We start from the raw sequence: 14,220 nt of genomic DNA, 5'->3' as shown, positions 1-14,220 counted from the left end.
ATGTTAAGAACAGAAGTTCATATACTGTATCAGCTTAATCATGGACTACAAAGAAGTGGTTTCTAGTGGAATCAAAGGACTTGTTTGATCCATGAGCTTTACATGACATTATCGTGAGCTCAAGCACGATAATATATATTACAAAATGTCTCTTTCAGGATACCATAGATACTTTAAGTCAACATAATATAACATTCATATTAACCAAGGCACAGAGTTGAGCTATCTGTCAGGCATTAGTACATTCATACCAAGATAATATATTTGAATTTAAAATATTATTCAAAGAGCCATTTTAGTTTAACTAAAATATTTCCAAGGTAAGCGCTTGATATAAGTCACCACTACAGTACTATATACGGACAATTAGCTCTCCTTTCAGAAAGTGAATCCACACAAAGTATAAATCTGTCGTTGTTTTAAATATACAGGTACCTCCAGCCATTTCCATAGTACAGAGGAGCCCCAACACTTAATGTCCAAACTTCAGAGTGAAGGAGAGAAACGAGAATCTGGAATCAGCTAACAGCAGCCGTCATCTGAGAAAGTCATGGATCTTCTAGATATCTATTGTATATGGAGAACATCTGAGTGAAGGAGATAGCCAGTGGAAAATATGACAAAATGCATACAAAATGTGTCTTCTGTGGAAACTAAAGAGAAGGTCATGGGTAGGGAAACAGCTTGTCGGATCAGTGTTAAGGTATTGGTTCAGTCCCCACCTTTAGGAGAAGGAGAAAGCAATAATCAACAAAAGCCATCATCCGGCTACTGAATGGTAAGAAACTTTGAAAAAGTCCCAGTCTACTCTTCTAGATATCTTCCCTACTGGATAGTGGGGAAATCTCAGACAATAGCTCATACTGGATGCTAGAACCAGTTTGCTTTTCTTGATATAGACAGCTCTTGTACAGGATACTGGGGATCTCTCAGAGAGTAACTACTGGTTTGTTGGGAACTCTTTGAGAAAATCACAGGTCTTCTTGTGAATGACCTCTCGGAGCTTCCTGACCCTGCGTGCGGTGGAGCTCCCCACGAAGCTGTCGGGCTGCAGCACGGCCATGCCGTTGTGGACGTCTCCCATGATGATGAGCTGCCCGTTGGCCATGGTGATGTTGGGGCACGGGCAGTTCCAGTCCATGTTCATCAAGGTCACCTCCAAGGGTTCCTGGCCGAAGAACTTGAGGCCCATTTTCTCGTCCTTTAGGATCTCCTCCACGGTGATCAGGGCGTGGCCCGAGTCCTGTTCTTCAGGCAACTCTGTCACACGCCCCAGGATGATGAAGTCGCTCTTGCAGAAGCTGGTCACCATCTTGCCCCGCGGTTTACACATCTTACAGTTATGGTTTTTCGGAAAAGGACACATCTCCTCGCAGGCCTCTTTGGATTCAAAGTTGTTTTCATTGCCTCCACAGCCGCCCCAGATGAAGGACTGGCACTGTTTGAGGGTGCTGCTGTAGGCCCAGCGGGGCTCGTAGGCCTTACAGGGTCCCTGCAGGCTGGGGAGAGAGCAGGGAGCCGACAGCTCTGCCCCGCACGACAACATGCATGTCTCGTAGCTGTCAAAGTGGTTGCGGTTCTTGTTGCACTGGCTGTAGGTAAAGGTGAAGCAATTGTTCCTCTTGGCTTCGTAGTACCAGCTTATGCTCTCCTCCCCACAGTCGTCACTGTCCGGCCCCTTCAGGCACTCTTCGGCGGGGAATGGGAATGGGTTGGTGGCATTCCCTACCTCACCCTCCTTCTGGCCCGTGTCTCTCTGGATCACCGACAGTGGGTAGTGGGAGGTCACAGCCCCCCCCAGGTTCTTGGCCGTGCAGGTGTAGATGCCGGCGTCCTGTTGCTGGGCATTGTAGATGACCAGCTGGCCGATGTTGGTGACCACTACGTTCCCCTGCACGTGATTGGGCCTCATCACTGTGTTCTCCTTGCCCTCCAGCTGCTTCTCCCAGGTCACCTCCGGACTGGGCTTACCTGACACTTCGCACAGGAAGCTGGCTGTCTCGCCCACAAACACAGCCTGCTGAGTGGGGTTGCTGAGCATCATTGGAGGATGGATGTCAGCCGGGGGTGGTCTCCAGGAGGGCAGTGGTTGGCCGCAGGGTGGTCTCCATGGGCAACGGGCTGGTGTTTGGCCAGGTGAGGTGGTACCTGCAGAGGTGATGTCAGAGAGAGAAGAATAGATTAGTTACCACAGTAATGTAATCTACCTTGAGCTGGGTGTGTGATAGACAAAGGTTGGTACAAGAAACTCAAATGCATAAAACAAAAGCTGAGTGAAACGCTAGATTGAGTGAGCATTACTCCTGTGTAACTACAGAGGAATACAGATCTCATACAAATACAGAAATATAGGGTTATTATGTCTACAGTTATAATTCAGAATCCCATCTATTAATTTTCAGTTCCTGTTACCATAGAGATGGATATCAACATAACAAAGCAGTCATAGCACAACAAAACTTTAAACACCACCCAGTATTCAGAATCATACTCACTTTAACTCCACTTGCATACTCATCTCTCATATACTGTACTCGATATCACAGTAAACACCACTGTGTATAAGCAGTCTATTCAGAACCTTTCTATTAACATGTGATTAATATGGGAGTCTATACATAGATGTTTCCTGTTTACCTGCAGGTGACCACAGAGATAGAGATGCCCTTGGAGCAGGCCTCTGCATCCATGTAACACTTGTTGTAGTAGGTCATACCGTCTGAGGCACATGTGAAGTGGGGCTCTCTCTCACAGCGGTCCCGGCACTTACACACGGGCTGGCCCTCCCAGATGTCACACTCGGAGCCCTGCTGCGTACACATGAACTTGTCACACTTGACCCCTTTTGGCATGCCAACCGGCCCCTTCTTGCCCTTAATGTCCATGTAGCGCGCCGCCACACAGCTCTTGTTCCCACACACGTTGTTGCAGCATTTCTCAAAGTTTTCACAGTCCTTGGGGGTGATAGGGGATACATGGGAGGTGTTCTGTTAGGATCAGCATGTTTCAGTTCATTATGCACTCAGGGAACATATAGGATGTTAAGGAACTTGAGAGTGATGCACTTTCTAATGTAATGAAACAATACTATGCAATGTGAGGTTGGTATTGTAGGCTATACATTTTACATGCTTACTTCTCAATATCTCATAATGCAGAGTAATAAAAGTTATTTGATTCAATAGTCATGGGTGGCAGGTAGCCTAGAGGTTAAGAGTGTTGGGTCAGTAACTGGTATGGTCAGGTAGCCTAGCGGTTAAGAGTGTTGGGTCAGTAACTGGTATGGTCAGGTAGCCTAGCGGTTAAGAGTGTTGGGTCAGTAACTGGTATGGTCAGGTAGCCTAGCGGTTAAGAGTGTTGGGTCAGTAACTGGTATGGTCAGGGAGCCTAGCGGTTAAGAGTGTTGGGTCAGTAACTGGTATGGTCAGGTAGCCTAGCGGTTAAGAGTGTTGGGTCAGTAACTGGTATGGTCAGGTAGCCTAGCGGTTAAGAGTGTTGGGTCAGTAACTGGTATGGTCAGGTAGCCTAGCGGTTAAGAGTGTTGGGTCAGTAACTGGTATGGTCAGGTAGCCTAGCGGTTAAGAGTGTTGGGTCAGTAACTGGTATGGTCAGGTAGCCTAGCGGTTAAGAGTGTTGGGTCAGTAACTGGTATGGTCAGGTAGCCTAGCGGTTAAGAGTGTTGGGTCAGTAACTGGTATGGTCAGGTAGCCTAGCGGTTAAGAGTGTTGGGTCAGTAACTGGTATGGTCAGGTAGCCTAGCGGTTAAGAGTGTTGGGTCAGTAACTGGTATGGTCAGGTAGCCTAGCGGTTAAGAGTGTTGGGTCAGTAACTGGTATGGTCAGGTAGCCTAGCGGTTAAGAGTGTTGGGTCAGTAACTGGTATGGTCAGGTAGCCTAGTGGTTAAGAGTGTTGGGTCAGTAACTGGTATGGTCAGGTAGCCTAGCGGTTAAGAGTGTTGGGTCAGTAACTGGTATGGTCAGGTAGCCTAGCGGTTAAGAGTGTTGGGTCAGTAACTGGTATGGTCAGGTAGCCTAGCGGTTAAGAGTGTTGGGTCAGTAACTGGTATGGTCAGGTAGCCTAGCGGTTAAGAGTGTTGGGTCAGTAACTGGTATGGTCAGGTAGCCTAGCGGTTAAGAGTGTTGGGTCAGTAACTGGTATGGTCAGGTAGCCTAGCGGTTAAGAGTGTTGGGTCAGTAACTGGTGTGGTCAGGTAGCCTAGCGGTTAAGAGTGTTGGGTCAGTAACTGGTATGGTCAGGTAGCCTAGCGGTTAAGAGTGTTGGGTCAGTAACTGGTGTGGTCAGGTAGCCTAGCGGTTAAGAGTGTTGGGTCAGTAACTGGTATGGTCAGGTAGCCTAGCGGTTAAGAGTGTTGGGTCAGTAACTGGTGTGGTCAGGTAGCCTAGCGGTTAAGAGTGTTGGGTCAGTAACTGGTATGGTCAGGTAGCCTAGTGGTTAAGAGTGTTGGGTCAGTAACTGGTATGGTCAGGTAGCCTAGCGGTTAAGAGTGTTGAGTCAGTAACTGGTGTGGTCAGGTAGCCTAGTGGTTAAGAGTGTTGGGTCAGTAACTGGTATGGTCAGGTAGCCTAGCGGTTAAGAGTGTTGGGTCAGTAACTGGTATGGTCAGGTAGCCTAGCGGTTAAGAGTGTTGGGTCAGTAACTGAAAGGTTGCTGGTTTGAATTACTGAGCTGTCTAGGTGAACAATCTGTTGACAACAAATGTAATATTGTGGGCATATACACCAGTGTCTGCTATTTCCAAAAACTGTAGTCTATGAACAAGTATCTGATTGAGGAGATATTCAATCTAATTCAAAGAGAAATTCAGAAATAAACAACAGAGGCAATGTGGTCACAATTGAATTTGAATGGCCAAAAACAGTGTGCAGTGCGCATGTCCCACTTATCTCCACCTTTCATTCCATGAATTAAATTGCAGAAACTTTATGTAGATAAACTTTTGACAGAATAAAGTGTCCCCTATTTGTCTCCAGCCCGCGAGGAAAACTGATACCAGAAACTCACCCGGTCCAACTCGCACTCGCGCATACAGGTGCTCATGGCGTCCACCCACAGGTTGGGGTTCATCTCGTTGGGGCACATGCCCGCGTGAGAGTACACCACTTTGTTGGGCATGGACATTGGCATCGCTTTCACCCTCACACAGCTGTCTATGATCAGGAGCAAGACGTAGCACTGTCCAACGAGAAACCAGATCCATCGAGGAAACAACATCCACCACATATCCAGCGCGTAACGGGACTTTCACAAGGATCCCGAAGAAATAAAACAAGATCCGAGGAGCGTCGAAGTTAGCAAATTTTCCCGATGAGTGCAAAACAATTAAATGGTCATAAATGACAAAGCCAAAGGGAGAAATTAAGTTGACATGTAAAGTAAAATGTGATTAAACGGTCAGGAAGACGTGTGGTCAGTGCGGAGTGTTGCTGCAGTGAAGAACTCCGTCAGTCCGCTGGTCAACGTTTAATAGTCTGGAGAGATTAGGTGGTATTTGAACCATATTACTTAAAATCTAACTACATGAATTACAGTGGCTAGTCTACCCCGACAGCAAATCCCAGGCGAGTTACAGTTCTGATGAACATATTAAAAAGTCCGTAGCAGCAGCAGGCTCGAGCAGGGACCTCCGGCAAAATACCTGTGCTGTGCGCGTGTGGTGCGCAAGGCGCGTGTTGACACCTTTTCCCCCTTTGTGTAAATAGTTGGACCACCTTCATTGTAGCCCACTATGCAGTACTGTAAATGTGGAAAACATACTGTGGTAACATAAAAACAAATTATATTCATATTCATACTGATACAAGTATTTTTATATTAACACAATATTTACTCTTGTGTTGATACACATTTAGATATTTGGATAATAATATCTAAACAGTTAACTATCTGGATCAATATGGGCTTATTGAACACATTACATAGTGCTTTTTTCAACCTTTCCCAGGAGTGGGTTTACATCTTCAGAGATGAATCAGTAAAACCATGTGGAATGAGCTTAATACATCCATAATACTTGCCTGGGGAAGGCAAGGGTCAAATTATTGGAGATCTTTGCTCTGAGACTTCTCTCCTGCTTCTGTAGGTTATATGATACTCGGTGGAATGTAGCCTAGCAGTTAGCACATTGGGCCACTAACCGAAAGGTCGCTAGTTCAAATCCCAGAGCCGACAAGGGACGTGCTCTTGAACAAGGGACTTAACCCTAGACAATGGTTTTCCCCACTCTCCAAGGGTGTCTCAGGGAGAGTTGCGATATGCAAAACACATTTCCTATTCACAGAGTTGTGATATGCAAAACACATTTCCTATTCACACATGCATATAAAACACACTTGTACATGTGTGAAATAGGACAAATATAAGCACTGACTAAATTATGATGACTATTGTAGGTCGTACTGTACTGTATGTACAGTGTGAATGGGTCACACTATGGGTCTCCTGGTGATGGCAACATACCCAGTGATATTCTTCATAGACACAGTATTTTGTCACCAAGCTTGGGTAAGTTACTTTCTAAATGTAATCAGTTACAGTTACTAGTTACCTGTCCAACATTTTAATCAGTAACTTAACTTTTGGACTACCCAAACTCAGTAACATAATCTGATTACTTTCAGCTACTTTTGGATTACTTTACCTTTAAGAGGCATTAGAAGAAGACAAAAATGATCCATCAAATGCATTTGGTGTGTCATCATAGTCGTCTCTGACGTGTGGCCAGACTCCCTCAGCTGCAACAAACTTAAACTTGCTCCTTTTTCAATGCTGAATTGAATATCATTGAGAAAACAGATAGATGACATAATGTATTTGTTTTCACAAACATCCTCTCTGAATTTTAAAGGAATCCAAGAAGCAATCATCTATTTTTTTTCTAAAGTATCTGCAATCTGATTACAATATTTTTGCTTGTAATATAATTGATTACAGTTTTTTTTAATGTAATCAGATTACATGTAATTTACATGTAACCAGTTACTCCCCAACTCTGCTTGTCATCCTGGGGTCAAAGGTTTGTATTGAACTCTGGAGAACGCTCACACATCTCCCTACTCGGCCACTGATGAATATGCCTCATGATTATGGAAACATCAGCAACACCTTGATCCTCTGTCATAAGACCTGTATAGCACTGACAGAACATTGGCATGACACGTTGTAAACAGTCAACAGAGGACTCAATGAAGAAATGAGTACACAATGTTTTGAAGTGTCGCAAAGGAACAGCCTACCTTAAGTGCAACTCCCTTTCTGCCTAATTTCCATTTTCCGAGACCTCAGCCCATCTACTATCACTGTTCTGAACATTAGTTCCACGGGAGGCTGCTGAGGGGAGGACGCCACATAACAATGGCTGGAATGGAGTAAATGAAATGGTATCAAACACATGGAAACCATATGTATGATGTATTCAATACCATTCCATGTATTCCTTTCCAGCCATTACTATGAGCCGTCCTGTGGTTAGTTCTGAAAGAGAGAGGGGTCCATGATGTTCACACACAGAGGTACAACAGGATCTTTCCCATAGCTGTCAACCCAACATTCTATGGGACATGGATTGAGTGGTCTGTATGCATGTGTAAATCTACATCAGTCTCTCTCCATCCAGTCTCCTTCCAAGTGGAGTCCCTGCTGTGTCTAAGAGGCCCAGGCCCCTGCAGCTCTAACTTCAGTCAGAGCCCTCACTGACCCACTGACCAGGCACACTGGCAGACTAGCAACCTGCTGCTCACACACATAAACACACACATACAGACTCCACACATGTATGCACACACATTCATATATTCCACAAACACACTCATACATGTGCATATACAAAGTGTGTGAACGCTTGCGCGCCCACACACACACACACACACTAAAACACAAGATAACACACTAACGCGCGCAAGTGCACACACACATATAGACACACACACACACACTACCATAATCTGAGCAACAGTACAAAGTGATCCCTTTTCTCACAACATGCATTCAGACGGTTTGATGCCTCCTCACCCCCAGCCTCACCCCCCAGCCTCCCCCTCCAGCCCTCACCCCTGGGAGGTTGAGACCCCAACATTCCCACCAATGCTGACACATGAAGGCTTGAAAACATGTCACATATTGAATAACGATTTCCAGAGAACCCCTCCAAGCACTCTGACACCCTCCCTGCATTCAGCCTATATGTCTTGTCTGCAAACAGTTCTTTTGACCTTCTGTGAGGACTTTGCAGCCTCTCTGAACCTTGTCCAAAACAAGCACAATGTTTTTTTGATCACTTATATAATCTCATCCAAACCCACGCAATTTCACAGTATGGAGACATGATAATAAAACAGTCACATAAATATTCTATAAGTTCCTGTGTGTTTTGGTGTTCTTACAAAGGATTTTATTTCCTGTTAAAATAAACAGGGGTGTGAGGTGTTTTCTCGTACTGTCTTTCCCTTGTTGCTGGCAGTACTCCATCAATCTACAAGTAAAAAGCTGAAAGCCATAAACATAATGAAATGTAGCTCACTGAAAACCAGCTAAGTAAACTAGACACTATTTCAAAATTCCCAAATTGCATTATTTCACAGGTTGACATAGTGTGATTTGTAACCAGCAATACACTCACAAGCACCACACAAAGCCCTCTTGCCTTGGTCAACTCAAGCCAATAAGGTCCAGATGGGGTGATGTGTGATGTGACCTGTCATTCTGAGAAAACACCTAAATCTGATACTGAATCTGTTCTTAATCTGTTCCTACCTAGATTCCCTTCTCGCCACCCTGCCCTCTCAAATACGGGAACATTTTACACATTTGCCAGGATAATGTTAGATAGTGAATAGAATTTATAGAATACTGAGTCACAGGACAAAGGATAGATTAGCATACAATCAAGAACAATTAGTTCAGTTCAACCAAACCTCCAATAATTGGCATCTTTGAGTTGCAGTCTGACAGATGGGGATATGGGGATGTGTTGTTAATCAAAATGAAGCTGGTCAAGGACTGCCTCGATCAAGGGCTGGTCAAAGTCTGCCTCGGTCAAGGGCTGGTCAAAGCCTGCCTCGGTCAAGGGCTGGTCAAAGCCTGCCTTGGTCAAGGGCTGGTCAAAGCCTGCCCCAAGGGCTGGTCAAAGACTGCCTCGGTCAAGGGCTTCACTGCCTACACTGACTTCTGAATCAGCATCTAATTCTATGATTTTTATCCACCAGAAATGACCTGTGACTAAGCTATACAAAAGGGTTCTTCAGCTGTCCCCATAGGAGAACCCTTTTTGGTTTCAGGTAGAACTCTTTGCCCATGTAGAACCCTCTGTGTAAAGGGTTCTACCTGGAACCAAAATTGTTCTTCAAAGGGTTCTCCTATGGGTAAAGCCAAAGAACCCTTTAAGGTTCTAGTTAGCACCTTTTTTTCTAAGAGTTTAGCGATGCAGTAATACCTGATTATCTCCTTGAAGCTGTGACCAGTACAGCACCTGTTTCCACGGTGATGTACCAGCCCTCAGAAATACACAGCGGGCTTAGAATGTGCCTGAAATGTTTTTCCATTCCTGCCTTTTTTTTCTTTTTACAGTGGGTTTACAATGTTGTATGTGCATTTGTGCAACAGCTAAGTAGCGCTGTGCTTTATCCTCGGGTGAACGCACGAATTGCACGAAAACCATGGTGCAGGGCCACAGTCCAAACCCATCGCTTATGTACCTGTGAGTAACGTCGCCCTTTGTCTCCGTTCCTGCGGGGAACATATCCAAAGTTTCTGACCCTAAAAGCACTTAGGAGCCTTGGCCATGGAAGAGCCAGCCACTGGCTTCGCAGATGGTTCTGTCTGGGTAGGGACTGAGGGCTGTTAAAAACAATGAAGGTGTTATTGCTGGTTCTAATCTTATTAAAGTGTCTGACACCAAGACAAAGGAGAGGAACGCGTACAGCCTCAGCAGCAGCCTAAGCTGATTCCTAGACCCTGACCCAGGGAGGAGGCCAGACACATGATGGCTAGACATGGCACACGTGTGCAGACACACGCACGCACACATGCACGCACACACACACACACACACACACACACACGCACACACACACAGAACATGTATGAAGGTCAAACACCCAGGTACATAGACTTAACTACATGCGGACACACACACTCCCACACATATCCGCCCGCCCTGACCAAACAGACAGCGGCTAGACATGTAGCAAACAAACAAACATACAGAGACCTACTTACCTACGCACATACACACACCTACGAGCACGTCAGCACACAAATATCACTCCGTTAAGTGTCACTTTCCAGCCGGTTGGTATTACGCAACTAGTGCCTTGCTCTTGTGTCAGTTGAGCAGGCCTTAAAACATCTGCTGACCACATGAGGAATATTTTCATTCCTTTTCCAACCAGCTTGTGCACTTCGCACATATTTGGGGGCAGTGTGGCGATAGCTTACTCACTGTTTGTGTTCTTTAAATTAGGAAGAGAACATAATAACATTCCTGCACTCTTGAACATCTGACATCTGCTCCTGTCACCTAAAGGATCTCACCTAAAGGGTTTCTGCTCCTGTCACCTATCTGCTCCTGTCACCTAAAGGATTTCTGCTCCTGTCACCTAAAGGATTTCTGCTCCTGTCACCTAAAGGGTTTCTGCTCCTGTCACCTAAAGGGTTTCTGCTCCTGTCACCTAAAGGATTTCTGCTCCTGTCACCTAAAGGATTTCTGCTCCTGTCACCTAAAGGGTTTCTGCTCCTGTCACCTAAAGGGTTTCTGCTCCTGTCACCTAAAGGGTTTCTGCTCCTGTCACCTAAAGGATTTCTGCTCCTGTCACCTAAAGGATTTCTGCTCCTGTCACCTAAAGGATTTCTGCTCCTGTCACCTAAAGGATTTCTGCTCCTGTCACCTAAAGGATTCTGCTCCTGTCACCTAAAGGATTTCTGCTCCTGTCACCTAAAGGATTTCTGCTCCTGTCACCTAAAGGATTTCTGCTCCTGTCACCTAAAGGATTTCTGCTCCTGTCACCTAAAGGATTTCTGCTCCTGTCACCTGTAGGATATCTGCTCATGTCACCTAAAGGATTTCTGCTCCTGTCACCTGTATGATTTCTGCCTCTGTCACCTAAAAGATTTCTGCTCCTGTCACCTATAGGATTTCTGCTCCTGTCACCTGTAGGATTTCTGCTCCTGTCACCTAAAAGATTTCTGCTCCTGTCATCTAAAGGACTTCTGCTCCTGTCACCTAAAGGACTTCTGCTCCTGTCACCTAAAGGATTTCTGCTCCTGTCACCTAAAGGATTTCTGCTCCTGTCACCTAAAGGATTCCTGCTCCTGTCACCTAAAGGGTTTCTGCTCCTGTCACCTAAAGGACTTCTTGTCTGGATTCTCCTGTCACCTAAAGGATTCCTGCTCCTGTCACCTGTAGGATTTCTTCCCCATTCACCTAGGGCTGTTCAGTTCTAGCTTTTGTTATGAGATTCCACTCCGACTAAAGCAGCTGTGTTATTTTGAGATCCCACTCCCACCTGTACTTGGGGAAGCAGCTATGTTGTGTCAAAGTCCCTGAGGTCAATCTACACATCCAATCATTCTCTTGGAGCTTCACCAGTGAGCCTGGAGAGAGAGGAATAAGGTCTGCCTGCCACTGAGCCACGGTAGGAAGGAAAACAATTCCCATGCTTGTTTCTGGTTACCAAGGTCACCAAAAGCCACGTTTCTAGATAAAGGGACCTTGAAAAACTTTTTAATCACCGTTAGTGAAGCATCAATTTGATTGTGCTGGTAACTGTACCAGTTACGCACTAACTGGTACAGTAGCTCCCAACTTCACCAAGAACAAGTTAGACAGCTCCAAATAAAATGTCAAGGGTCATTCTGAATCTTAGTCATCAGGCTCATGTTGTGGGTATCAGTTGATAAAAGGGTCCCGCAGCGTAAGCTGGCATTGGCGCATAACATTGTGTACCCCAGTGTCTAAAAACTATTTTACTGATGTTATGTATTATTAAATTGTTAAATAAAATTGTATTTTTTTGTTGTTGACCAAACTGCCACTGATTTGGAGTGGTTGATGACTAGGCTGTTTAAAGTTGAACAAATTAATGACTTTTCCACTCCTAAATTGTGTGTGAACTAAAGTGATGTGCTTCTGTAGGTTTTCTACCTTCGTCTGACACTACACTGAACTAGTCTTCTTCTTTAGCCATCTGCATAAAATCTTAAACCAGGCAGAATCATGTTTTCAGAGGTATCTAGACTATGTACTGAGTGTACACAACATTAGAAACACCTGCTATTTCCATGACATAGACTGACCAGGTAAATCCAGTTGAAAGCTATGATCCCTTATTGATGTCACTTGTTATTAAATCCACTACAGTCAGTGGAGATGAATGGGGTGGAGATAGGTTAAGAAGGATTGTTAAGACTGAAAACAAGTGACACATGGATTGTGTATGTGTGCCATTCAGAGGGTGAACGGGCAAGACAAAAGATTTAAGTGCCTTTGAACAGGATATGGTAGTAGGTGCCAGGCTCACCGGTTTGAGTGTGTCAACTGTAACCTTGCTGAGCTTTTCACAGACAACAGTTTCACGTGTGTATCGAGAATGATCTACCACCCAAAGGACATCCAGCCAACTTGACACAACTGTGGGAAGCACTGGAGTCAACATGTGTGGAAAGCTTTTCACGTTGTAGAGTCCATGTCCCGATGAATTGAGGCTGTCCTGAGCACAAAAGGGGGGAGCAACTCTACAGTATATTAGGGCGGTGTTCCTAATGGTTTGTACACTGTGTATCCTATTATAATAACACCCCCGACTCCCAAATCAATCTAGTTAAACCATTTTAAAGCTCCATATAATCATGCTTTTTGGATGAAATGTAAGCATGTTTCATTTGAAATGATTTACTTTGGGACGAGAGCAAGGCAGTGAACAGTTACACCACTGCATTGGCATGGTTGTTTCATGTCAACACTGACCCATCTACACCCTCTAGTGGATCTTAGCAGAAACAGATGAGGCTTCAATTCAGTGCTCTGCCATATTCAGAATTACCATCTGATCCTTTGATATAACCACCAATTTCAGACAAAAGGACAGATTGATCAAGTTACCCACCATGCTTTATCAAAGAACAGGTACAGGTCTTCACAATCAAACACAAGTTAAACAGTGCCTATAAGGAATTTATCAAAGGTACACAGGACATATAAAAATATCAGACTCTGAATGCATAGGTAAAGTTACTGTATTCTTCCTCTAGAGCATGAGCAATCAATCAGTACAATGTTAGTCATCCATTTCACAGAACTAGTATTCATTCTGGAACATTCTAGAACACTGGTGCTCCTTCACTGGGCACAAAATGGCCGTAGGCATTTCAAACATCATCATTCAGCTTCTTCAACCAGGTACCTCTCGTTCTCGTGGCACAAGTTAAGAATACAAAATTCTCTGGAGAGTCCATTTGACATGTTCAAGTTAGTCTTGTATTTCTTCAACATTTACACTCAACCCATTCAGCACAGTAGATACTGTGGCTTTACACTTGGTTTCATCCTAGCTGCAACCTACCTTCCCCTTCACCCCCATTGATAAACACGTTCCACACTTGTAGGCATCGATACAAACTAAAGACAGTTCTCGTTAAAAAGGAAATGACTAATTCATAAAAATATATAATCATTAAACATACTAAGACAGCCAGAGCTTAAGGTATACATTTGAACGGTAAACAATTAACGGCTATGTTAGTAACTGACTGTTGATTGTTTATAAACTTAGTGGGCCACTGACTGTACCATTGAACTGAATGTTAACCAGCATAAAGGACTGCCAGGACATGTTAGGGTCTTAGTCTTCCTCTATGAGCAAATGTGTTTGTCATAAAGCATTTTAAGCAGTAATCTTTTCAATCAATGCACTCTCATTCAGCTTCAATACTAACGGTTGTGTTCTTGTGTATGAATCGTCATTTATACTCAAACAAAGAAGTAGCAAACACCACAACTTGACAAAAGTCAAATGTCAGTAGGTTAAACTCGGGGACCCCTCAAGAGCTAACATTTGATCTCTAGCTAGCTTACATGTTAATGTAGGTTGTGTTTAAAACGTTCTCACAGAGCAGTGTGAACTTGAGTATTATGACAAATGCACTGTATGATAGAAGCAACAGGGAGAATTGCTGGGAAACGTGTTATGGAAGCACTCAAACATAACA

General features: G+C 44.4%; 1 protein-coding gene across 1 annotated transcript; it reads right to left on the bottom strand.

The window, feature by feature from the left end:
- Positions 1-60: 60 nt before the first annotated feature.
- On the bottom strand, positions 61-5,667 carry wfikkn2a (info WAP, follistatin/kazal, immunoglobulin, kunitz and netrin domain containing 2a). Its single transcript, XM_024390624.2, is given in 4 exon segments — positions 61-2,068; positions 2,070-2,148; positions 2,638-2,954; positions 5,023-5,667. Coding segments are annotated over 4 exon segments (1,743 nt in total). The 5' UTR covers positions 5,242-5,667; the 3' UTR covers positions 61-940.
- Between the last annotated feature and the right edge of the window lie 8,553 nt (positions 5,668-14,220).

The sequence above is a fragment of the Oncorhynchus tshawytscha genome, unplaced genomic scaffold (genome assembly GCF_018296145.1).
Source record: "Oncorhynchus tshawytscha isolate Ot180627B unplaced genomic scaffold, Otsh_v2.0 Un_contig_13370_pilon_pilon, whole genome shotgun sequence".
Lineage (NCBI taxonomy): Eukaryota > Metazoa > Chordata > Actinopteri > Salmoniformes > Salmonidae > Oncorhynchus > Oncorhynchus tshawytscha.
The sequence above is the reverse complement of the archived record's forward strand: the minus strand, read 5'-3'. Positions and strand labels throughout refer to the sequence as shown.